This window comes from Engraulis encrasicolus, chromosome 18 (genome assembly GCF_034702125.1).
Source record: "Engraulis encrasicolus isolate BLACKSEA-1 chromosome 18, IST_EnEncr_1.0, whole genome shotgun sequence".
NCBI lineage: Eukaryota > Metazoa > Chordata > Actinopteri > Clupeiformes > Engraulidae > Engraulis > Engraulis encrasicolus.
The window spans coordinates 25,903,740-25,927,026 of NC_085874.1; the positions used below are offsets into that span (position 1 = coordinate 25,903,740).

Genomic DNA, 23,287 nt, shown 5'->3' on the forward strand with positions numbered 1-23,287 from the left:
TAGTTCTGCCCCTGCGGATCCCCTCGATTCTGATGGGCCACACTCAGATAAGGTGCCGTTGCGTTGTCACAGATAAGGCGCTCATTGACTGGCGGTGTCCACTTACCTACCAATTACCCAGAGGGGCACACTGGGTGAGAAAGAACAAAAAATTGAGATACCAATATCAGTACTCACTTATAAATAGAGCTATAACCCCTAAAATGTATTCGTTAAGCCATTCAATTTAATAGTCAATTAAAAAACCCATTCACATTTTTTTTATCTCTTCTGTTTCTTGTCTTCAGTGGACCTCGTAGTAGAATTTGTATTAATGGCAGAAAAAAATATGTGAGGTCCACTTTCATCCTGTGATTTGAGGATTATTCAATTGTTTTCAGTCTTTTAAAACCCAGTGGACTTTGTAGCAATAGCATAGAGCGGAATGTGGGTGAGGGAGGATGCCGCTTGGTCCACTTATCACATATTGTGATGCTATCAGCTCAGAGAGAATGTAGTAAAATGTCGCATTTGGTGATTGTTAAAAGACTGTATTACTGTTCAGGCTATCTACAATTGGCATTAAAATGACGGCATGTGCATGTCCTTAAAAAGGAAGCCTCCACCCATTTTGCCAAACTGAGTATTACATGATTCCCTACACTATCTACAATGCAAACCTCTGTACAGTACACTCCTTTTTAATATTTAATCTTAATTACACCTTGGACTTTGGTAGGCCTATACGATAGTATTGGCAGCAGAGGAACAGGATCCAGGAAAGGAAGCTCAAAGGTGAACCACAGACACTACCAACTCTGATAAAGAAGGAGGAAACGTTCAGCATAGTTATGTTTTGTTCGTAGTTGAATTTGATAGTTTTACGGTTCTACAACTGTGCAAACCTTTGTAAAAAATATTGTACAACTGTGACAAGATCGAGACTGGCTTAATTGCTGATGATGGAATTCATTTGATTGTGTTTGAAGTTTAATTCACAGAACGCCCAAGAGATTCTCAATGACAGAGGAGACATAGCACAAGTCTGTAATGCCACCCAAGGTATGTATACTAACACATCAGCAGAAGACCTGCACTACAAAGCCAGGTCATAATCATTTAGACAAGAGTACATTCTTTTTTTCTTTTTCAGATGTTATGATCTCTGGAAATGTATTTCATATGTATGTTGTATCGGTAACACTTTACCAGGATCATTGAGATGCATAGCCATGGAATTGTGGTGTCATGCCTGCTGATAGGAAGAACTGCTCTGTTAAAATGTGTGTAAAGTTACCTTGATGATGCAAGTTACAGAAAAAATACAGAGAAAAAAACACCAGCACATACAGTCCACATGGATTTTTTAATATTTCCATATTATACCAGTAGTATAGTTTGTAATTGTTTAACAATAGCTCTGACGGCATTCAGAGTTTTATGTCCCGACTCCCATCTTTCAACACTGTCATGTTGGTCATGTTAATGTCATAACAGTGAGATGAAAATTATCAAAGATGAAGCTTTATCATTTTAGTGATAGGGTCACTATTTCTCAGTAAATCCAGTGTAATAATAAGAACAAGAAACAACATGAATAGCTATACTTCCAACAAACCACAGCCTGTTAAGAGTATATTTTTAACCACACATAATCAAAAGTATTGTTGATGAGAAAATCAGAAACACCCATGCAATAATGTGATTCAATCAATGTGATCACATATGTTTTTAATGTATGCCACCAAACAGCAACTCAGACAGCCAATGGACCAAGACAAGCGAGGTAAGAGTTCATACATTATTTACCACATAAGTTAGTATTCAGTGGTCTCAAGGGTAATGCCAGTGATGTAGCCTAAATATTTCCTGTACCATTCTTAGCAGATCAAAACCCAGCTAAACTCAAAAGGAGCGCTCCTCCAACACCTTCCAAAAAGCCTGATAACCCGAAACCCAATAATAAGGTTAGGTTTTGCCTTGTTTACATTATCTTTAAATGGAGATACCGTATATTCAATTAACCTACGTTTTGTAGGTTTTCATTTAGTATAATTTAAATATGTGTTGTTTGTCTTTCTGTGTTCATCTGTAAACGTTTCACAGCATGGTGAAGATGACTGTGCAAACAACGCATCACCTGAGGCTCAGAGAGAGGAAAATAAGAAACCAACATCTCCCTCACAGCCTGAAAAGGTTATATAAATGTCCTCGTTGACATTTTGGTCTTCAAATTGACTTTCTTGACAAGACATTTTCAGTGTTTCACACTTCAATGACGTACAATGTTTCTCGTAACTCCACTTTGGTAACTCCATTTTGGTTTTAAAAAAATGATACATCTTTTTCCAATTCTCCTGTAATCTCTCAAACTGAGACACGTTTGATCAAGCATTTTTAATTTTGCACGTTAAAAAACATACAATATTAACTTTGTCTTGACATGATGTTTATGATATGTGGATTCTTGTTGATTGGTTTCCTCATAGAATGATGCACAGGGCCCCAGTAACACTGAAACCAGGCAAGTAGGCCTATTAATACAGATAACATACAACACACTTCAGGAACAGTACTTCAAGTTGAATTCTCAAATATAATGGCAGTGATGAAGGTGAATGTTGCATGTCCATGTCTTAGCAGATCAAAAACCAGCTAAACCTGAAGGGAGGGCTCCACCACTTCCTGCACCAAAGCCCAATAAGGTGAAGTTTTGCCTTGTTTACATTGGCTACGTTTAGATGAGACATTTAATTCAGAATTAACTGACTGAATACAGCTCAATTCCGCTTTGAAAACATAATGTTAACACTTCACAATTCGGAATTAAATGAAAGATCAAAGTAAACTCGATGGAACTAAATATTTAATTTTAAACATCATATAAATGTAGCCATTGTCTTTAAATGGAGATACCGTATGTTTGATTAACCTACGTTTTGAAGGTCAACATTATGTATAATTTAAATGTACAGTATTATGCATTTTTTGTCTCCTTGGGTGTTCCTCTGTAAATGTTTCACAGCGTGGTGAAGATGGCGGTGCAGACCATTCATCATCTGCAGCTCAGAGAGAAGAAATAAAGAAATCAACACCTTCCTCACATCCTGAACAGGTCAAACATTTTCCTTGCTTACATTCTGATTTTCAAATTGACATTATTGATGAGACATTTTGATTGCGTTATAATTTTCACACTTTTATGACGTGCTGTACATTATTGTATTTCTCTCATAACTTAAACACGATTTTGATTGGTGCACATTGATGGGTCACATCTAATTCAGCTGTTTATCAACTACAGACATCGGCTGGACAAGGAAGCAGTGAAAAGAGAGGTATGACCTAAACTCAAGGACAAGAAAAAACTGTTGTTTTATTTTAAAGTAGTCAGGAAGGATATTAAGATTTCTTATTAGTATGTGTAAACAATACAAGACAATGAGGATTAATATCAAGAATGATGATCAGGCACATCACAATGAAATGTGTAGTTTAATACAGAGTGTATTCAATCATTTCTCATACCATTTAATACAGAGGAACAGAGGTGTGAACCAGGCGCTAAATCACTGGAAAGATCCAAGCCAACCACATCCAAGCCAACTGTTGCAAAGGTTTGTTAGCAATGTTTTTCTTTTCTGATGATCAGTGGTTACTGCAACACATCTAATATAAATATGATACCACAACGTTTTCCACCTTGTTGAAAATATGTGCATTTTTGCAATCTTATAAAATGATTTTGTAGAAGCCAACAGCCAACATTGTAGAAGCCAATGGTTCTTCAAATCCAACACATGCAGGAAAACCGGGAGATCGGTTGGGGAAAGGTAAGTGTAAAAAGTGTTTTGTGCTTTATTATGCCAAGTTTTTAAACCAAATATGTGACATTCAATTATCAGGTTGATTGTTATTTAAACAGATTCCACATTTGTGACTAAAAGGCGCCAGACATGAACAAAATTGTGAATTTTAATGCAAAAGCCTGTACACTAATATTCAAGCATTCTGTCTCCCTGAGTAAAGTTAATGCTTAGTCAACTGATAAAAACATTTCTCAGTTGTTCACTTACATTTATTTTCAATAATTTTTTTTCCTTTCTTGAAACAGTGGATCAGATACAACAGGGATGTGAACCAACGCTAAAATCGGATTATAGAACAGCCAAAGATTCTTCATCACATACGAAGGTTGGAAAATAACGCTTATCTGTTGATAGCAATACATGTACATTCCTCCTTCAGTATTGGACATTTCTGAGATTTCCTCATATTGTAGGAGCTTTCAGTGAAACCCAAGTCTTCAATCACAAACCAGGAGGGAAAACCTGAAAATCAATCAGAAAATCAATCAGAGACAGGTAGGTCAAACATGAAATACCAAACCAGCCATTATTCAGAAAAAAAATGTCTCATGTCCTACAAATATTGTTGCTTTTTCACATGCATTCGAAATGCCAGCCTTATGGAAACTCTTTTAAATACAGCGTATTGAATAACATGAGGCTGTTGGCAACATTCCGTAGTAAAACTTCAACCTAAACATAAATACGATTGAAACTATTTATTCGGATACTCTTATTCTGCCATCGTGGCATAATAATGAAGGATGTTCGCTATACCACACCATGATCATAGCAGTCTGGATCAAACTTGATTGTATGACACCAAGATGACTTTTGTTAACATGTACATTTTCTTGTATCAACTCCTGCTCATGTATTGCACCTAGACAAGAATCACATTGTCTTACGCACAAAAGATTTACCTCCCTTCAACGAAACAATGGGTATCGGACAAAGAGGACAAGATGGGAATACGGAAAACGGGAATGTCAGTTTCTTTTGGTATTTGACAATTTCTCTTCTACAACAGTATTAACTTTGCCATGGCTATGATATTTAAAACATTTCTAATTTACAGAGCACTGCACCAGACTCCGCTGTCTCTAAAGACACTAACCAAGGCAAGTCTGCTGCATCACACAATTCACAGAATTGGCAATGGTCTCTTAGTGTTAGTAATTTACGTACTTTGACAATCAGTTGTCTTTCCCATGCTGACAAAGACAGACAGACAGAGACAAAACTGGTTCTTTTTGTAATACACTCTTTTTGTAATATGAGCAAAAACAGAGCAGAGTCCTTTTGTTGTCGGTTCACTTTTTGGTCCACTTAAAGAGGACTGAGTTCGATGTCCTTAAAAGGGACTAGGGGTGAATGTCCAAAAGGTCTCACTCTCAGTACGGTTCACTGGAGCCTTCACATATGCACAGAAAAAGCTGAGTCAAAGGCTTGAGTTCGTTTAAATGCCTGAAGGGGACCGGGTGTGAATAAACCTTTAGTTACCTTTTAAGTGACTAAGGTTTTGTGGGACTGTGGGACTGTGGGAAGTGGAATAGTTGAAAGCCTTTAACAACCTATATGGCAGTCATAGGTAAGCAGTTAAGGCGTCAGGCCTGTAGCCCGAGTGTTGCTGTTCTAATTCTCAACCCGCCAGGTTGGTGGGGGAAGTAATTAACCAATGCTCTCCCCCATCATCCTCCATGACTGAGGTACTTTGAGCATGGTACCCTCCCGCCACACTGCTTCCTTGGGGCTTCGTTTGGGGCTTCCCCCTCGGCCCTCGCACAGTTGAGGCATAAATGCAATTTCGTTCCGAGTGCTTTGTGTTGTGGAGTGCTGTGTCACAGTGACAATGGGAATTTCTCAAGTGGCCTTTCAGTTTTATCAATGTACAGTATATCTGCCCCTAGGAGACCCAGCAGATGTGGCGTGTCCTGTACAAGAAGATCAAGATGGATGCATGGATCATGCCAATGTCAATGATAACTATGTCAATGATACAACGACTGACGTACTGAATCATCAACCAGTTGGGAACAGAAATGAAGAACAACACATGGTTCTATCTTTTTACATTTCACTTTCACTTTCAATAATAACAATATTGAGTTATTTTCAAATTTGTACAGTTTCTGACCATTTATTTTCTTATGTTGATTGTGCGACAACAGGATACCACTCAGCAGTCCAGTACCCCTGAAGACATTGAACACAGCGCATCTGTTAAGCCACAGACCACACTGATAGAAACTGCTGTCAAAATTTTTTCACGTATGAAATTCTAATATCTAATACTAGAACAGTATATAAGTACTGTAGTAGTAGTTAATTGCACAACTACAGTATAGAAAACTGTATGACCTAAAGTCACAGAGATTTAATAATTGAAACAATAGAAGTTGTGGTAACACTTTGTTTTAGGGATACATCTATTAGCACTAATACATACAATGTTAATGCCTGCATAAGTAACTTGTAAGGCATGTACTAAGCAAACGCTGAGGCCTACTAGGTCCTTACTAAGGTTAAATTGGTAATAAATCCCTTATTGTGCATGAACAAGACATTTGCGAATACATGCCTAACAAATGTTTGATTTTGCTTTGTACATGCCTTACAAGTTACTTATACAGGCACATTGTATGTATTAGTGCTAATAGATGTATCCCTAAAATAAAGTGTTACTGAAGTTGTTTATTTAAAATATGAACAAGGCAATAATAATTGAATAATTCTGTGCTTGTTACCAGGTCAAACATCATCTGAAGCCAATGGAGAGAAAAGAGGGAAAACGTGTGACTCACCTTCCAACAAGCTCTATGAGGTGATTTTCACCTTTATTCTTGACAGGACAGTGAAGCACAGACAGGAAAGGAGTGGGGAGAGAGAGAGGGGGAGGGATCGGCAAATGACCCGGGCCGGAATCGAACCTGTGTGATTTTTTTATTTTAATGATATTTTTACATACAATGGTAGGCGTACTTACATACCGACACAGAAACATGTTTGATCAGCCATTTCAGAGTGTCTTGACCTCATAATGGCACAAATAGACCAGATGCAACTTGAGCGACACCAGCGACGGAAGTAATTGACTTTGTATTGAGTCACTGATGACAGAAGAGACAAAAACGATTTGGGCAACTAGAGGCGATTTGAGCAACTTGAGCGACAGTTTGTAGTTGGACTTTAGCGAATATTATGAAAGTGAGCTATGACGCAGTTCGGTAACAGCCACAGGCAATTGGAATGTTGGAATGCTTGCATTCTGCTTTTAACGGGCATACTTAGTCGCTTCTATCACTCGCATCGCTCTTACTACTAAGGGTGAATCCCATTACACCCCTTAGCCCTACGCCGATCCCCTTTGCCTCCGTTTTGCGCGTCCACGTGTAGGCGTAGTGCCATCCCGATTCACGTTCAGACAGAGGGGTAGGGGTTCGGCGAAGGGCTTTCATCCCCTCCGCACGGAGATTTTCAAACACCTCACTCCACGGATGGAGGGCTTCGACAGTTTTCCCTGAATGCATTGCGATTGCATTTAAAAATGGGCGGCAAACCGCGGCATCCACAACAGCACACGAGATTAAGTATTTTCGCCGCAATTGTCGGTTTTAAAGTGGTAATAATTATTCCATTGCACTAAGTTTAACATTGTCCTAATGTGTGATGGACCTTTTATCTGTGAAACGCACATGAAAAAAATAGCTATTAACGTCAACCTAATGCATGGAATTAATGACAGCTGCGAGTGTCATTCCAAGATTGTTGAAGGGGCATCCCAATCTATAGGGGTTGCGTTTCAAGCCCAACACCTTGCGGCTTCGTTTGAAAGCACGAGGGTCAAGAGGAGGGCAAAGTGGTAGGGGTGGAGATTAGTAATGGGAAAGGCCCAAAGTCCAGCGATTCTGTGTCGCTTATTCTGGTCGCCAGTGGTGTGTTTGTTCTGTAACTTTGTTATGTTTTCGATTGGTACACATTGATTTGTCACATCTAATTCACCTGTTCATCATATAGGCACCGCCTGAAAAAGGAAAGAGTGACATGAGAGGTAAGACCTTAAGTCACAGCCATGCTTGTGAAATTTAATAAACAAAGAAGAAACTTTATGATGATTAAAAATGCTGTAACAGCCATATTGTTAATTGTTTCATGTCAAAGTAATGGCAGGTCAAGCATCCGCTGAAGCTGAAGGAAAACCGAAGCGTCCCCTGAGACCGCCCCCACCTAAGGTGAAACCGACACAGACACGACTATTTTGTTCACAATTTCACTTTTTAAAATGTAGCACTGACTTCATCACGTAACTTTTACATTTGTTGATGTTAATTGGTTATCATCTTCTATTCAGGTTAGGTGTGTTTTTGACAAACTGATTCATGTCAATTGCTTGTCTCTAATTCACAGAATTCACAAAGTCCCAGTAACACTGCAGACAACACAGAAGCAGGCAAGTCTTTAACACCATACAAAACATAACAGTACTACACAGACACAGATGACAAATAGCAGATATTCCATAATTTGTAATAGACTAACAATATTTTGTTTAAATGTCACACACACATTCTTATTTGTGTACTTTATTGTTTATTTAAATCACATCATGAGCAGCCTAGTATAGTATGGCAGATTATTTCTATTTGCTACTTTGGTGGTGCCCGTTCCCACACCTAATCTCAAACCCGGTAGCCCGTTCACAGTGCAAGTCTGAGCGTTTGCGACCTTGTCAGGCCAATTGGGGGGCCCTGAGTGCGATGGATCCGCCACTGGTGGGTTAAACTTGGATATTTTTCGCACACCTCAGCTGGCAGGTGTGTCGGAGATGGCCCCATGGGTCACTCAGCTGTCAATTTGAAAAAGCTCACGCACACTGTCTATTTCTCTATTTTTCTTAATACACAACAGTTCGGTCCTAGACCTTCATCAGGTAAGCTGGTGGAGAAATGGACAGTGTGTGGGAGTTTTTTAGTGATACCCTCAGATACAGTATGTATGTATAAGCATGCACTATTTGTACACAAATAGTGGCTAATTCCTCAATTTAAATTGGAGAATGGCCTAATTTGATCTAGTTTATGGATGAATAAATAATTCTTAATTTTGACATGCACCGTTATGGACGCCGGCAGGCAGCACAGCAAACTCCATCATGCCTCTAAGTTTAATTACACCATTCCACCTTAAAAAGCAGTTGTGTGTGTGTGTGTGTGTGTGTGTGTGTGTCTGTGTCTGTGTCTGTGTCTGTGTCTGTGTGTGTGTGTGTGTGTGTGTGTGTGTGTGTGTGTGTATCTGTGTCTGTGTGTTTACACTGCTTGTAATGAGTGTTTCTGTTTCTGTTGTGGTAACTCAGGCATGGCTATTTTCATTATCTTAGGGCCTCAACCCATTCCCCCACAAAATCTTGTCATGGGAGACAAATATCAGATTAAACAAGGTAAGGTAAAATTTGCCTGTTGCCAGCATGTGAACTGCAGTATCTCGGACATTTACTTGAACATTCAAGTTTACTTAATGGCAGCTAGTAGTTCCTTATGCATGCATATTAGATCAAGAAACTGATCAAGAAATTGATTGTATTGGACAGTATGGACATTCACTGTTGTAGTCATTGCTTGGTTGGGAGTTTATTTCGGTTGTTAAGTTGCTATAGGGGAAGCAAGCAGGGCATTTGTCTCTGGGCTCAGGGTCCTTCTGTGTGGTGGTGGCAAGCCCTATTACGACCGAGGCAGGTCATATTTTGCCCTGCAATTGTTCCGCCACTGATACTGCATAATTTCCGGAAATCAGGTCATTTTACACCTCCGCTTGAGTAATATAATTGAGCTGTATCTTTCTCCTGTACTTACAGCCATTCTCTCGGTGATGTCAAAGCTAACAGTTATCATTGAATCCAATGGTACCAGCTAGCTGCTACTGTAGGTGGTATCATACTATAAGCTTCGCTGTAGAATTTGTGCTGTCAGACTCAGAGAATGGCTGTACAGGAGAAAGGTTAAACTGGATGATTTAACTCAAGGCAAGGTGTAAAATCAGCTCATTTCCAGAAATGCTGCAGTACCGCTTTAAAGTCCTGTTGTTGTTGTTTGAAGAGACAAACCAAACGGAATAATCAAAGCTTCAGACAGCAAAAATAGAACTTAATGTGCTTTGATGAAAATCTACTGGCCCCATTTATCCTTTCAGGAAGTATATGCATCAGGTTCTACAGTCATATTCCTCCTAAGGTGAAGGGCCTGTGTGAAGGCCTGCTAACAGCCCTCCATGCTGAGGAGCTGGCTGGAGACTCTGCAGAGTGTGACGTCATCCTGGCCTTCTGTCCTGTTGTCTCTCGCCTTGGGACAGACGTAGAGGCAGCTCTCAAAGAAATACCAGGCAAGTGGCAAGGATCAGCTCCATGTTATAGTCTCATCATGGGTTTAGGGGTTGTGCTTGTTCAGACGTAGAAACAGCTCTCAAAGAAATCCCAGGGAAGTGTTAAAGCGACGGGAGTATCACCCCAATAGTTGCTCCTGTGTTGTAAGGTGTCTGCTGATGTTTCTTGACTTTTGAAATGATATTTGGTGTATGTTAAGACGTTCCAAACAGTATGTAAACAATCCCATGCCTCCATTAGTTGGCCAGGATCTGGGAAAGGGCTGGGATAGTCCTACTTCACTGGTTAAAAAATATTGCTCCAGATTCCTAGTCACAAAGACCTAACAAAATCACATTGGAAAAAAAGTGAAAACTTCCAGAACTTTGACTTCTTCCTTTTCAAAAACCAACTGACATAATCTTTGGTTTGCCAACAGACACAAAACCTTGCATCCTGGTGGTGATGCATTTTACCTTTGATCCAAATTACGTAATACCGGACAGCAAGAAATTTACTGAAGGAAGATATGTGGTTATCGTGGATTGTATGTTTCATGAAGATACAGGACTACTTCAGTGTTCAACAAATGATGCTGCAGTTAGCAAACTCCGCCAACTGATGCAACACTATGCTAAGGTTTGAGTGATTTTGTTTGTGTTCTCAGAGAAATGTTATCTTTGCTGTAAATCTAAATCTAAATAGTAAATGTCCATTAAAATTAATGTAATTTCCAATGTGAATTTACAGTAAAGGATAGAATCACAATAGAATTAAATATACCTACATAATTGCTTGGTAGGGCAGTCATGGGTAAGTGGTTAGAGTGTCGGACTTAAAGCCCAAAGGTAGTTGGTTCGACTCCAGACCCGCCAGATTGGTGGGGGGAGTAATTAAGTGCTGTCCCCCGTCCTCCTCCATGACTGAGGCACCCTGAACATGGTACTGTCCCACCGCACTGCTCCCTTGGGGCGCCATTGGGGGCTCCCTCCTTGCATGGGTGAGGCACAAATGCAATTTCGTTGTGTGCAGTGTGCACTTGTGTGCTGTGGAGTGCTGTGTCACAATGACAATGGTAGTTGGAGTTGGATTTTTTGTTTTGTTTTTGGTCAACACTTGTTCTCAAACAAGTGGAAACACCTTACTCAATAGGATTTATAGTGTGTATACACTGTATGTGCATTTTGAGGCGCCCTGTATTTCGGATAATAAACTGTAATATTGTTCACTTTTAAAAACCTGCAATGGTGATATCAGAAAGAAGAGAAGAAGAAGGACAAGAGCAAAGGGAAAGGGAGAAAAACAGAGAAGAAAACAAATAAAGCAGGTAATATAAATATTTATTTCTTTTAAAAGAAACAGAACCTAATGGAGGCAGAGATCACACCATATTTGACTACAGTAATCAAATGTTATCATTTTGGTTGCAAATTTTGACATTGAAATCTGTCCATCAACATTGTGTAATAATTCATGTTTGATGTTTTATTATTTTCTATATACAAATCACCTACACAGAAAGCAAGACTGCTCCAGTCTCTCACCCATCAGCAGATTCAAATCCAGGTTTGGTTATCAATAATTCATATGAAAAACTTGTAGAATACTCTTATTGACTTGAGCTAACCATTTTCCAGTATGCAATTATTCTGTACTAACTTACCTGGTAAAAAAGAGAATCAGAGGCTTTGCACATTATAATAGATCTGCAAATGATAAACATATGTAACCAAGTGGACTTTAGATGCTAATTGACCCAGGAATTAATTACCCATTTTGATGTATGTAGCACGACTACGCCACTGGGGGAATTCCGCCCCCAGAATATGAATTAACAAAAAGGCACAACAGGTTCGCTAAGGACCACAGAGACGGGCGACAGGGAACCATTAATCTGTTCTTTTTATTTACACCAGATATAAAAATACAAATTATTTTAAAGATCACATTTACTCACAGCGACACAAAAAGGACAAGGTGCACTAACATGAATGAACCAGAATATCTGGACCAACTGCACTCTGTAACTCCAATAAATATATCACACAGTAGTTAGTGAGCACAGCACACAAGTTAAAAGATAAAGGAAGCACGGCAATACTGCACACAGATTGTTAGTCTACTTCACTGCAAACGGGGAGTAAAAGGTTTAGAGGCACAGATATTTGGAGGCACTACATGTGACGTGCAGAAGAAAAGAAACAAAGAAACAGAAATAACTTGACACAAAAAATGAAATAAAACATACAATTCACGTTTGCGTCTACGACGCACGGAAGACTCCAACAAACAAACAGAAATTAAACTGTCCGCACGCCCACAGTTGAACCCACAGCTAACCACCACACACGCACGCGCACTTGCCGCACCTCAGTCCTATCTAGGCTAAACAAAACAGCAACCCATCAAACAGCCCCGCATATGGGAAATCACCAGGCCACCTGCACACAAAAGTTACAAGGAAGGGGATGAGTGACAGGCGATTCAAATTAATAATAAAGACGGGCATGAGTGCGACGACATACCATGGTAGTCTTCATCCAGTGGCGGTCTTTATATTGAGGCATAGCTAGGCAACCGCCCTAGGCCCCGCCATATGTAGGGGCCTCCAGAGGGGGAATGGGAAAACATTTTTTCGCGAATATCTCCGGAATGGTAAGTCGTAGAGACTTAGAGATACTTTCCGCCAGACACAATTTGGGGCCAAGGAATACGCCTGTCTTGGTCCCGTGTCCCCTACGACTTTCCGTTCAAAAGTTACAGCCAAAATGTTTCCGGCAATAGCTCAGCCCCTGAACGTTGTAGAGAGCTCGGGATACTTTCGTTGGAAAGCTCTGATCCCGCAGAATCCGAGGATGTGCCTTTTCCCTGTGCTACCTCGGGAAGTGGGTGAAACGCCTAATTGCGACATGGTAGGGAAGCCGTTTTAGCCCCATTCAAAGTCAATGGGAAAACTTTGATCGCGAATATCTCCGGAACGGTACGTCGTGGAGACTCGGCGATGCTTTCCGCATGACATAATTTGGGGTCAAGGAACATGCCTGTCTTGGTACCAGCTCTCTACGACCTTCTGGGGAAATTCTACAGCCAAAACAAAACTTTGACCATCCGTAGCTCCGCCCTCGAAAGTCGTAGAAAGATGGGAGCTAGATGAACACGTACATATGTGTCTCTCGTCTGTGCGACCTTCCTAGCCAGAGTTATGACCTCTCAAAGTTATCGGGAGGGGTCCCGATAAGGGATTTTGACATCCTGACCCTAACCCTAACCTTATCTACTCTCTGTTATGATTGCATTGTAATTGGCAATGCGCTTATATTTATTTTATTAGATACACCCTTGGGTGGGCCGATGGGCCCCCTAGCTAACTTCGCCTTAGGCCCCCAAATTGCGAAGTCCGCCACTGTCTTCATCATAACAACAGCATCGTCCTCAGTAGCAAAAGGCTGGGGGCATGATTTCACACCCAGGCAATCCTGGTAAGGCAATGCAGCCATTAAATTACATGGCACAATTAATATAAAGTCTAAGGTCAGGGAAAAAGACTGGACTACAGGTACATACCGAGACAATGAGTCAATGCCAATGCCAGTGTTAGAGAGCCTCGCTAATGCTCCGGAAACCACGCCGCATAGCCGCACTTTGCGCCACGGAATTGCCACTTCTCCGTTCGCACAAGAGCATACCAGCTAGGGACCACCAGTGCCAACGATCAGGCAAAACCGGCGAAATTGACACTACCAGAAAATAGATCTGCCATCTCAAAAGTGTGCCCAGTGCCCTGCTTTTAAAGAATGCACAGATCCTGCCAATTGGTGCACCTGCCACATGACGCACCAATGCCAAAGCAGATTGCTGCCGTGGCTTAAAGGGGCCGAGACCCAACATGCTACACATAGACATACTGGCCCTCATTTATCAAACTTGCGTAGAAACCATCGCAGAAATGAGCGCAGATCTTGTCGTACGACGAGGCTCACGTGAGATTTACTAAACATGTGTACCTCTCCAATCTCATCGTAAGAGCGAGCGGCTGTTGATAAATCCAGCGTCTGAAAACCATCGTAATTAGTTATTCTCTAAACCGACGGGAAGGAGACCGCACCCCTGAGTTTGCGACATGGAGAGACGCAAACCGGCCAAAACATTCATGTTTCTGGTTGATTGACAGCTTGAAATTAGGCTTTACGCGAGGTAGACAACAAAATAACACGTGGAAATAATCAACAGCAGTAGTCAACAGTGTTTCGGTTCTCAATATGGAAGGGGTAGAGATTGATTTCCAAATAATGATGGTTGGCCTACAATGAAATGTTTGATTGACTACAGTAGACATAATGAAGATATTTTTTAATGAATATTATTTAAATATTTAAATATATGAAAATTAAATATATGATGATCTTTTGTAAACGAGGTCAAGAAAAGGGTCCTACGTGAAACTGGCCAACAAACAGTGCCCAAACAATTGGTTGGGGAAGGAGAGTTTTACATGTCCAGTGCGCTGTCCTTCTCGCGCTCATGTGCGCCCTGCTTCTGTCCTGCGCTCCAGTCCTTCGACCGGATAGCCCTCTATGGACGACTATAAAGTGTTATCGGACACACACGTGTCAGGTGTAGCCTATATTCGGATAGTAGTTGTGTGCGATCAAACGTCGAAACTCAACCGGGAGATTATTAGGCTACTGTCTGTAGGCTATTGATTGATGTGCGCATGAACTCCCAGCTGTTAAAAAGAAGGGACGTCGGTCATTGATCCCACGACTGAAGGCACATTCCAATACGCGGCTGTATATTGCACAAATATTCACACATCAAATCACAAATTAACGCAGCGCTCCCAGGAAGGGTGCACCAATTCAAACAGGTAGACGTTGGCTTATAGCCAAAATATACAATGTAAAAACATTTTGTAATTATGTAGGCCACATATTTATGATAATGAGTTGTTGCGCTACAACTGCTGCTCAAGTTGATCATAGTCATCTCAACTCCAACTTGAAAATGGCGTACACCGTCTGAGAGCAGTCGTACGATTAAATCTTTCCTGCACTTACGATGAGATTTGATAAATGCCAACTGGTTGTAGAAAAAGAACGTACGCACAACGTACGTATGATTCTCGTCATACGCTGCTTTGATAAATGAGGGCCACTGTATTTAGACGTGAAACTTTTTAAAAGCAAATACTGGGCATTTGTTAAAATTTACGGTGTGTACTCCAAAATCCAATCTTTCCTACCCCTATCCCTGCGATTCCATAATAATGTTGTGGACAAAGTGCATATGGATTCCCAGAATTACATCCACCATGAATACTGTTTGCCACATGACTGTAGTTTTAAACATGTCTTGAAATGAAGTGTCTGATAACTCTGTCTTATATACTTTCATTGTGTTAGGAATGGAACCCATCCCCCCACCCATCTCTTTCATGGGAGAGAGATATCGTATCAAAGATGGTAAATGAAAAACAAATGCATATCTACAAAATCTACAAAATATGGTGGCTTCATATTCATCTCATGAAATAAGTAGTTGCTAAAGCCAAGGATATACTTACTCAAAATGTCTTCAAGAACAAACTAGCTTTATGATATTTTCCTCAGAACACTGTGGTTATGATATTTTCCTCAGAACACTGTGGTGTCGTTTAATTATAATAACAAAAAACAAGCAAGCCATTTTGAATGGAGGAGAACCTTGGCTTGATAATATTTCTCATTTGTCATAAGTTGTTACCTTGCACCCAGTCCTGTTTTGAGATAACAACAGTGGGCAGTTTGCAACTAACCCTCTGTTGTTCTGACGAAACTATGATATTCCATTCATTTATCTCAGGGAAAGGAAGCATATGCTTCTACAGTCATATTCCTCCTAAGGTGAAGGGCCTGTGTGAAGGCCTGCTAACATCACTCCATGCTGAGGAGCTGGCTGGAGACTCTGCAGAGTGTGACGTCATCCTGGCCTTCTGTCCTGTTGTCTCTCGCCTTGGGACAGACGTAGAGGCAGCTCTCAAAGAAATACCAGGCAAGTGGCAAGGATCAGCTTCATGGTATATTCCTGGTTTCATTATAGGTTATGGGATCATCCTGTTCGTTACAACAAGACTGAAACAGCCATGACTTTTTCCTTTTCAAACATGACCTTTAACAATACTGGCAAAATTCTTGTCTTTTTACTTTTACAGACACACGGCATTGCATCCTGATTGTTATGCACTTCACCTTCGATCCAGATTATGTGATACCGGACAGCAAGAGATTTACTCAAGGGAGACATGTTGACACTGTAGATTGTCTATTTCATGAAGATGCAGGACTACTTCAGTGTTTAAGGAACGATGCTGCAATTAAAGAAATCCTCACACTTATGGAACCCTATTCTAAGGTTTGTTTATGTTCTTCATTGAAATACTGTAGTAATCGAATAACACCATTTTACTCTTGAATTTCTAATAATAATAATAAATCGGTTTTATATAGCGCTTTTCTTAGTACTTAAAGGGGTATGCCACTATTTTGGGACTTATTACAGTTAAAATGGTTGGCTGGGGTTTATAAAGGTGGTAAAGTGTCTTATTTGTCATGTTAAGCGTTGTCTTGCTTTAAGACAAGTTAAAAGAGGGAATATGTTGCTAAGCTAGTGAAAGTCAATGTATCCATGTAGCATGCTACAATGCTACACGGATACATTGACTTTCACTAGCTTAGCGACATATTCCCTCTTTTAACTTGTCTTAAAGCAAGACAACGCTTAACATGAAAAATAAGACACTTTACCACCTTTATAAACCCTGCCCAACGATTTTAACTGTAATAAGCCCCAAAATAGTGGCATACCCCTTTAAAGCCGCCTTACAGAGGAAAAATAATAAGAACAAGTGCACTATTTTTAACATTAAGCCCCTTATCTGAGTTGTCTGCCATGTTTTAAAACCCACCTTACCGGTTTCTTTATGTTTGCTGCTGTCTCCGTTATTTGGCTAATTCAGATTTTGTCTAAATTGGCTTTACAATGGCTGTCTATGGGCATGTCCAAATATGTTCTTAACACATTGAATACCAGGCGTTTTTTTGGAATTTTAGCTGTAGATTTCCAACCAATTTAATCAGTTTTTGACATTTTTTGAACAGCCACCGAATATTTAGTCTTAAACCTACAGACACATGTCAGGGCTTGTTCGAAAGTTTCTGTATGTGAAGACCGTATGTTCCTAGCTTATTCCATTCCGAAGTTATTCAACTCTAAGCGAGCATTGGTTTAGGTAGAAATAGCGTTTTCCCCCACGAATGGAGAAAAAGCCTTTTTTGTCACGGGTGCACTCTTTGACTCTCTGAATTTAAATTGAGGGTCTAAATGTATTTTCACGCCCGAAGAACAACTCCAGTAGCTTCCAAGTAAACTATTTCGATGCAAAAACCACCTGGTCAGGCTACAGAGCCACATCATCTGAAGTGAACTGAACTGTAAGAGATTTCCCCTGCAAAATAACGGCAGTTACTGGCAATTATATTTACCTGTAATTCTACTGTTATTTCACACCAAACATCAAATACAGCTCAGTACTGTTTAATGTACCACAGTATATAACTATTTTTCAGCAGCAATTGAACTGTTAAAATAACAGTACTCTACAGAACGTTCACAGTATTAGTATTGTTAAACTAAAAGTGCTCTACAATATTTATACAGTAGTATAGGTAAAATAACGGTACACTACAGTTAAAAAGTTGAAGATGTACTGTGAGATAGCAGGCAATTACTGGGTCATAGTTGCATTCATGAATATGGCCATGGCAACTTCCCTCCCACCCATCATTCTCCATACACTGGCCATGTTACCGTCCCATTGTCCCATCGGTCACCATGACTGAAGTGACTTGAGCATGATACTATGCCGCCACTATGCTATATGGAGATGCTGGTGTGCGGTGGTCCTTTGAATGTGTGGGCCATGAATACAATTTCAGTGCAGGCCTACGCAGTGCTATGTTACAATGACAATGGGAGTGTGTGAGGTTTTTTTTTTTAATGTATCAGCTCTTGATGATCCAATGATGAAAATAGCATTGGTCAGTCCGTAAAAACTTCATTTGTACCAAGTTGCACAGCGAAAAAGCAGCACTACAAGCTAAATCTCAAAGCAAAGCATAATTTGCAGCAAGCACAGTATTATGCAATAATGCCACAAATGATGCCACACACAAGTATGCAAGCCTGTAAGAAAGCTTGTAGGCAAGCAAATGCTATGCTGTGTCAGGCAGGCAAGCAACTGAAGTGTTGATAGTCCAGATTTATATACAGGTGCAAGAGTACCATGTGACCAGAGTCATCAGGGATTTGGCAGGTGAAGGTCGTAATTGAATAATGGCATAACAGCCCTTAGTACTCAGGTGAGGCCAGGCACTGATTAGCAGATTGGTTTAGATGGGACTGCTTGTTGCAAGAGTGTTACACGTTCTTTAAGACTTTCATCACTATCAAAATGCATGCATGTGCTACTCATACTTTGCTGCATCAAGCACTTTTTAAGTATTGTAGTTTCCTTAGAAATTGTTTCATCATGCTTGATAGTATCAGAGAATCTTTAACCAGTGAGAATGACTTAAGTCCTTCAGGTGGTATTGAAGCTTGATGGTGATCACGGACAAGTGGAGGATGAATAGGTTTCAATGGTGCTGCCTAAAATAACTTGGATGTTTCCACAACAGCGAATGTTGCTATTGTGCAGTACTTACTGTTTATGCTCAATATGTGACTCAAAGTAATATTTTCACAGTAGTTGTCTGTTTTTTCAAAAAACAGTAGAATGCTGTTGCAGAATTGTCGTAAATTAACAGCTATTTTTTACAGTGTAGCTAATGTCACTTGACTGGCAGTTTTCGTTCTTTAGATAAAAGTAGACGTGCCAAAGTACTCACCCAAAATTAGGTTACTTCCCAGTCCCTCCAGTTTTTCGCGATTCAGCGATCGCGTGGATTCATGCAAATTCAATTATATTCCGCATTTCACGATGCCACGTAATTCCTGTAAAGCGCATTTTCCCCGCAAATTTCCCCCTTTGTCCCCTTCAACATTCTGTGGAGTTTATTGATTTATAGGCCTATTTTTGTCAAAAAATAAAAATGCGACTACAATACCACCGGAGACGAAAACCAATAGGAAGCATTTTTGTTAATATGTCACTGAAACATTGAAAAAATAATTACCTGCTATTTCGCAAGCCGACCCTCATCTCAGCTGCTCCGCGTCTCTCCTCCCCTCCCTCACTATACACGCAGGCGTCGGACACCCGTGACCTTTTTTTAACAGCAGTAGCCTACTTTTCAGTGCAATCCTGGCTGGAAAAAAGTATTGTTGCCCATTCATCCATGACGAAGAAGTGTCATGAAATAGTGGCGGTGCTGTCGCACATAGCAAACATCTTACGTTAGCCTACATTTTTGAGCAACTTCTCCACTCTCCCCTGTCGCTTTCATGAGCATGCTACCCGACGGTCGTTGTCTGATCTTTTTTCAATGTTCGCTATGTTTGTAATTTAAGGGTCTATGTCTATGCGTAGGCACAAGCCTTCTGATAACAATCACTGTATCGCAAAGGATTCGGAAGTGTGGATAGGAAGTGAACGGCCCTTCCACGCTTTCACTGTGTTATTGCAATAAAGTCTTGCGAATCCATGCAACCATGCACACAACCATGTCAACGAGAGCGTGTAGCCTATGCCATCACAACTTTGCATCAAGCAATATGCAACAGCATGCAATACGAGCACGAGAGAGATAGAGAGAGAGACGCGTCTTCCAACAGGTGACATTGTAACGCTTGCATACAACCTGGCTACTGTACCCCGCGACGCTCTTCATTAGCCTACTGGTAGTCTATACCCACAAGTATTTTTTCATAACGCGCAGTCCCGTTTTCCCCCGAAGTCGTTCTAAAATATCGACAGAGATTTATGAGTGTCGCGGCCATGCTTTTTTTTACACATTGGACGCACTGGCTTATAAGACGCTCTGGCAGTTTTTGACAATATTTTATTATTCTATAGGAAGTGTTTCTGAATCTCTCTCTCTTTTGTCTTAAGCTGGCTTAGACTGATTGTGGTTTTCAGTTACCAAAAAAATCCAGAAAGGGGTGCAAAATCTTTGCAAAAAATGAGAAAATGCCGCAAAATCTTTGCAAAAAATGAGAAAATGCCGCCACAAAATCAGACATTTTGACCGCAAAAATCACAAAATCTCAGTGCAAAATCCTGGAGGGACTGACTTCCTACTGTGTTGCATGCTGTTTTTCACCACAACCTTCCATTTTACACCTATCTTGATGACAGCAAAACTCCTTATCCTCCCATATGTTTAGGAATAGGCTAGCTAGCAAGGCACTGGCAGAACATGTTTTGATTCTCTAGGAAGTAACTTTGAGACGTGACGTGATCAGGAAGTGGTTTGATTCACTATGATAAAACTCAAACTGTGTGTAATGAAATGCACAGATGATGAAATATCCAAATCCTGACTTTGTAGGAGTTTTGACTTTGTAGGTGTTTTCATAATCTATGTCAGTTCTGTTCATCACATAATTACGAAAATCACACAGAATGTGCATTAGAATGTGTAGATTCAGAATCCATTACAAAAAAATGTAAAAACGTAATTTTACGTTTTGGGAGCCAATGCATGGGAGACAAAACGTATTTTTCCTGACTTAGGACTTGGTAAATACACCTCAAACATTTGTTTTCGAAAGTAGGCATCTCACTAAGTGGTTAGGGGTATTCCCCTGGCATTCCCTAACAAGTTTGAAGGCGAAATATGACTCTGTCATTTTTTATTTGCCATTTTGTGAAATAGAGAAAAAAGCGTATTTACAAAAAATTACATAAAGCACGTCACAAGCCAGGTTGTAGGTTTGGCTACAAAAATTGTTATGGGATACCAGCGCATACCCATGAACACTTGGTGAGTTGCAAAATCTTGAAAACAAATGTTTAGGGTACTTTTAGGAACTTATTCGGACATGCCCATAGACAGCCATTCTAAAGCCGGTTGAGACAAAATCCGAATTATCCAAATAACAAAGACAGCAGCAAACATTAAATAAATGATGAGGGGGACTCTAAAACATTACAGGCAATGCAGAAAAGGGCCTTGCTATTGAAAATAGTGCAATTGTAATATCATATAATTCATTATCTATTAATGATACTGTAATAACACTGCATCTTTTCCTATTTGTGTTATTGTGGTATATAAGGAGGGAAGGAAGAAGAAGGATAAAAAGGAGAGGAAAGAGAGGAAAACATTGGAAGGTAATGTGAAGTGATACTTCTTGAATGTTATTATATCCACAGGGTGGGCATGGATGAAATGCCCTACTCCTTTACCACACAAATGTTTGTCATCCAGTCTGGTGTTGTTCTTCATCTTCATTTTAATCATTTGTGTAAAGAAGTTCAGACTAGTGATGAGAGACACAGCAACTGGTGATACATGCAGAGTCAAAATCAAACAGTGTTTTTTTCTTCACACCTTTAGCTATTGTCACACCTCCTATTACTGGAGGAAAGCTACCTGGAGGACCCCCAACATCTTCGAAGCCCTTTCCACGAACCGCACAAGATCGCAATCATCTCCATGGAGCACTCCCCCAATCTCAGTTTGATGTGGAAAACCCACCACCCCACCCTTCTGCAGAGCCAAATCCAGGTCTAGTAAATGACTTACATTACAATATGATATATTTACTATATATACTGAGATCAGGGCTGGAATGTAATGAAGCCTGTGACAACATTTTTATTCACCAGGGTGGGCATGAAATATTTTACTCCTTTTGCACATTTTAAATGCTAGTGATCCAGTCCAGTATTGTTCTTCATCTTCATTTTAAAGGGGCACAATGTAGGATGACGTCGTTTGCGCAGTGCCTGTGGCATGCCTGTCTCAAAATCTACACAATAATTAAAAAATGCTGTTAAATAAACTCGCTGTGAGAATGTTTTTCATTACAGAATGCCAGCAGTTGATACAAATCTGAAGACGGTACACAGTAAATGTTGTGGTGTTAATTCAACACTTACAGAGTTCATTTAAGTCCAAATGGACTCAAATGAACTCTTTAAGTGTTAAATGAGCACTGCAGAATTTACTGTGTATGTAAAGCGATTTTTCGTATGATAAGTGTTTCCCACAACACGTTCGGATCGCTCTGTCAAAAGTTGCATTTGGGGTTTTCTGACAGCATACCGTGGAAGTGGTCGCGATAGTCATCGTTCACTTACTAATGACTCAAATAAGCATCGGCTGACTCGGGACAGTGATTAAACTTTTAATCCTACCTAGAGCCCCTTTATTTATTTATGTAAGGAAGTTCAGACTAGTGATGAGACACAGCAACTGGTGATACATGCAGAGTCAAAATCAAACAGTGTTGCTGATTGCTTACGTCTTCTGTGTTTTTTTTTCTTCACACCTTTAGCTATTATCACACCTCTGATTACTGGAGCAAAGCCATCACCTGATAGTCCTGGTAGAGCCGTGCCATCTTCTATTCATAAGCGGTATGGAGAAAAGCTGACATCTTCAGAGACCACTGGAAGACCCCCGATATCTCCTGAGCCTACATCTTCAGAGACCACTGGAAGACCCCCATTATCTCCTAAGCCCTCTCCAGGTATCCCACAATATCATTCTCATCTCTCTGGAGCACTCCCTCAATCTCAGTTTGCTCATACCACTGTCCCTGTACTGCCAGCCACCCCTAACCCTTCTGCAGAACAAAATACAGGTAGGTATAGTAAATGATTTGCATTAGAATATGGTATATGTACTATGTATACTTACATTGTTTTTGTCATTTGCATATTACAGAGAGCGTACTGACAGAATTAGTCTGAATCAAAAAAGGTGGAAGTGGGTGTAAACTACCATATGGCCAATTGATGACACACGCCAAGTAAAAAATAATCAAACAATATTGGTCTCCCAGGTGCACATGCATCCTCATAGAATATAGCCCATATAGCTGACAGAAGCGGCCGCCTCTAGATTTAAAACACCGCTGATAAATAGCCTACACTCCTGACCGTAACTTTGATTATAGT

The 23,287-nt window shown here is 40.3% G+C and overlaps 2 protein-coding genes across 2 annotated transcripts; both read left to right on the forward strand.

The window, feature by feature from the left end:
- Nucleotides 1–1,746: 1,746 nt before the first annotated feature.
- On the forward strand, nucleotides 1,747–15,867 carry LOC134468189 (uncharacterized protein DDB_G0284459-like). The gene is made up of 19 exons (XM_063222127.1): nucleotides 1,747–1,765; nucleotides 2,623–2,684; nucleotides 3,005–3,094; nucleotides 3,284–3,317; nucleotides 3,520–3,596; nucleotides 3,731–3,812; nucleotides 4,094–4,173; nucleotides 4,262–4,343; nucleotides 5,738–5,886; nucleotides 5,999–6,098; nucleotides 6,578–6,651; nucleotides 7,845–7,878; nucleotides 7,989–8,059; nucleotides 8,235–8,277; nucleotides 9,205–9,264; nucleotides 10,014–10,202; nucleotides 10,622–10,821; nucleotides 11,440–11,748; nucleotides 15,585–15,867. Exons 1-18 carry the CDS (start codon nucleotides 1,747–1,749, stop codon nucleotides 11,533–11,535), a joined length of 1,542 nt encoding a protein of 513 aa, XP_063078197.1. The 3' UTR covers nucleotides 11,536–11,748; nucleotides 15,585–15,867.
- On the forward strand, nucleotides 15,859–23,080 carry LOC134468190 (uncharacterized). The gene is made up of 6 exons (XM_063222128.1): nucleotides 15,859–16,212; nucleotides 16,373–16,572; nucleotides 21,439–21,493; nucleotides 21,720–21,890; nucleotides 22,663–22,857; nucleotides 23,055–23,080. Exons 1-6 carry the CDS (start codon nucleotides 15,873–15,875, stop codon nucleotides 23,078–23,080), a joined length of 987 nt encoding a protein of 328 aa, XP_063078198.1. The 5' UTR covers nucleotides 15,859–15,872.
- The last annotated feature ends 207 nt before the right edge of the window (nucleotides 23,081–23,287 follow it).

Bases quoted from the DNA above. Each gene is read 5' to 3' on its own strand.
- LOC134468189 (XM_063222127.1), top strand. The intron at 4,344-5,737 runs GTAGGTCAAACA...ATCTGCCCCTAG, and splicing joins AGAAAATCAATCAGAGACAG to GAGACCCAGCAGATGTGGCG. The intron at 9,265-10,013 runs GTAAGGTAAAAT...TTATCCTTTCAG, and splicing joins CAAATATCAGATTAAACAAG to GAAGTATATGCATCAGGTTC.
- LOC134468190 (XM_063222128.1), top strand. From the start codon at position 15,873: ATGGAGGAGAACCTTGGCTTGATAATATTTCTCATTTGTCATAAGTTG. The intron at 16,213-16,372 runs GCAAGTGGCAAG...TTACTTTTACAG, and splicing joins AGCTCTCAAAGAAATACCAG to ACACACGGCATTGCATCCTG. The intron at 21,494-21,719 runs GTAATGTGAAGT...TCACACCTTTAG, and splicing joins AGAGAGGAAAACATTGGAAG to CTATTGTCACACCTCCTATT.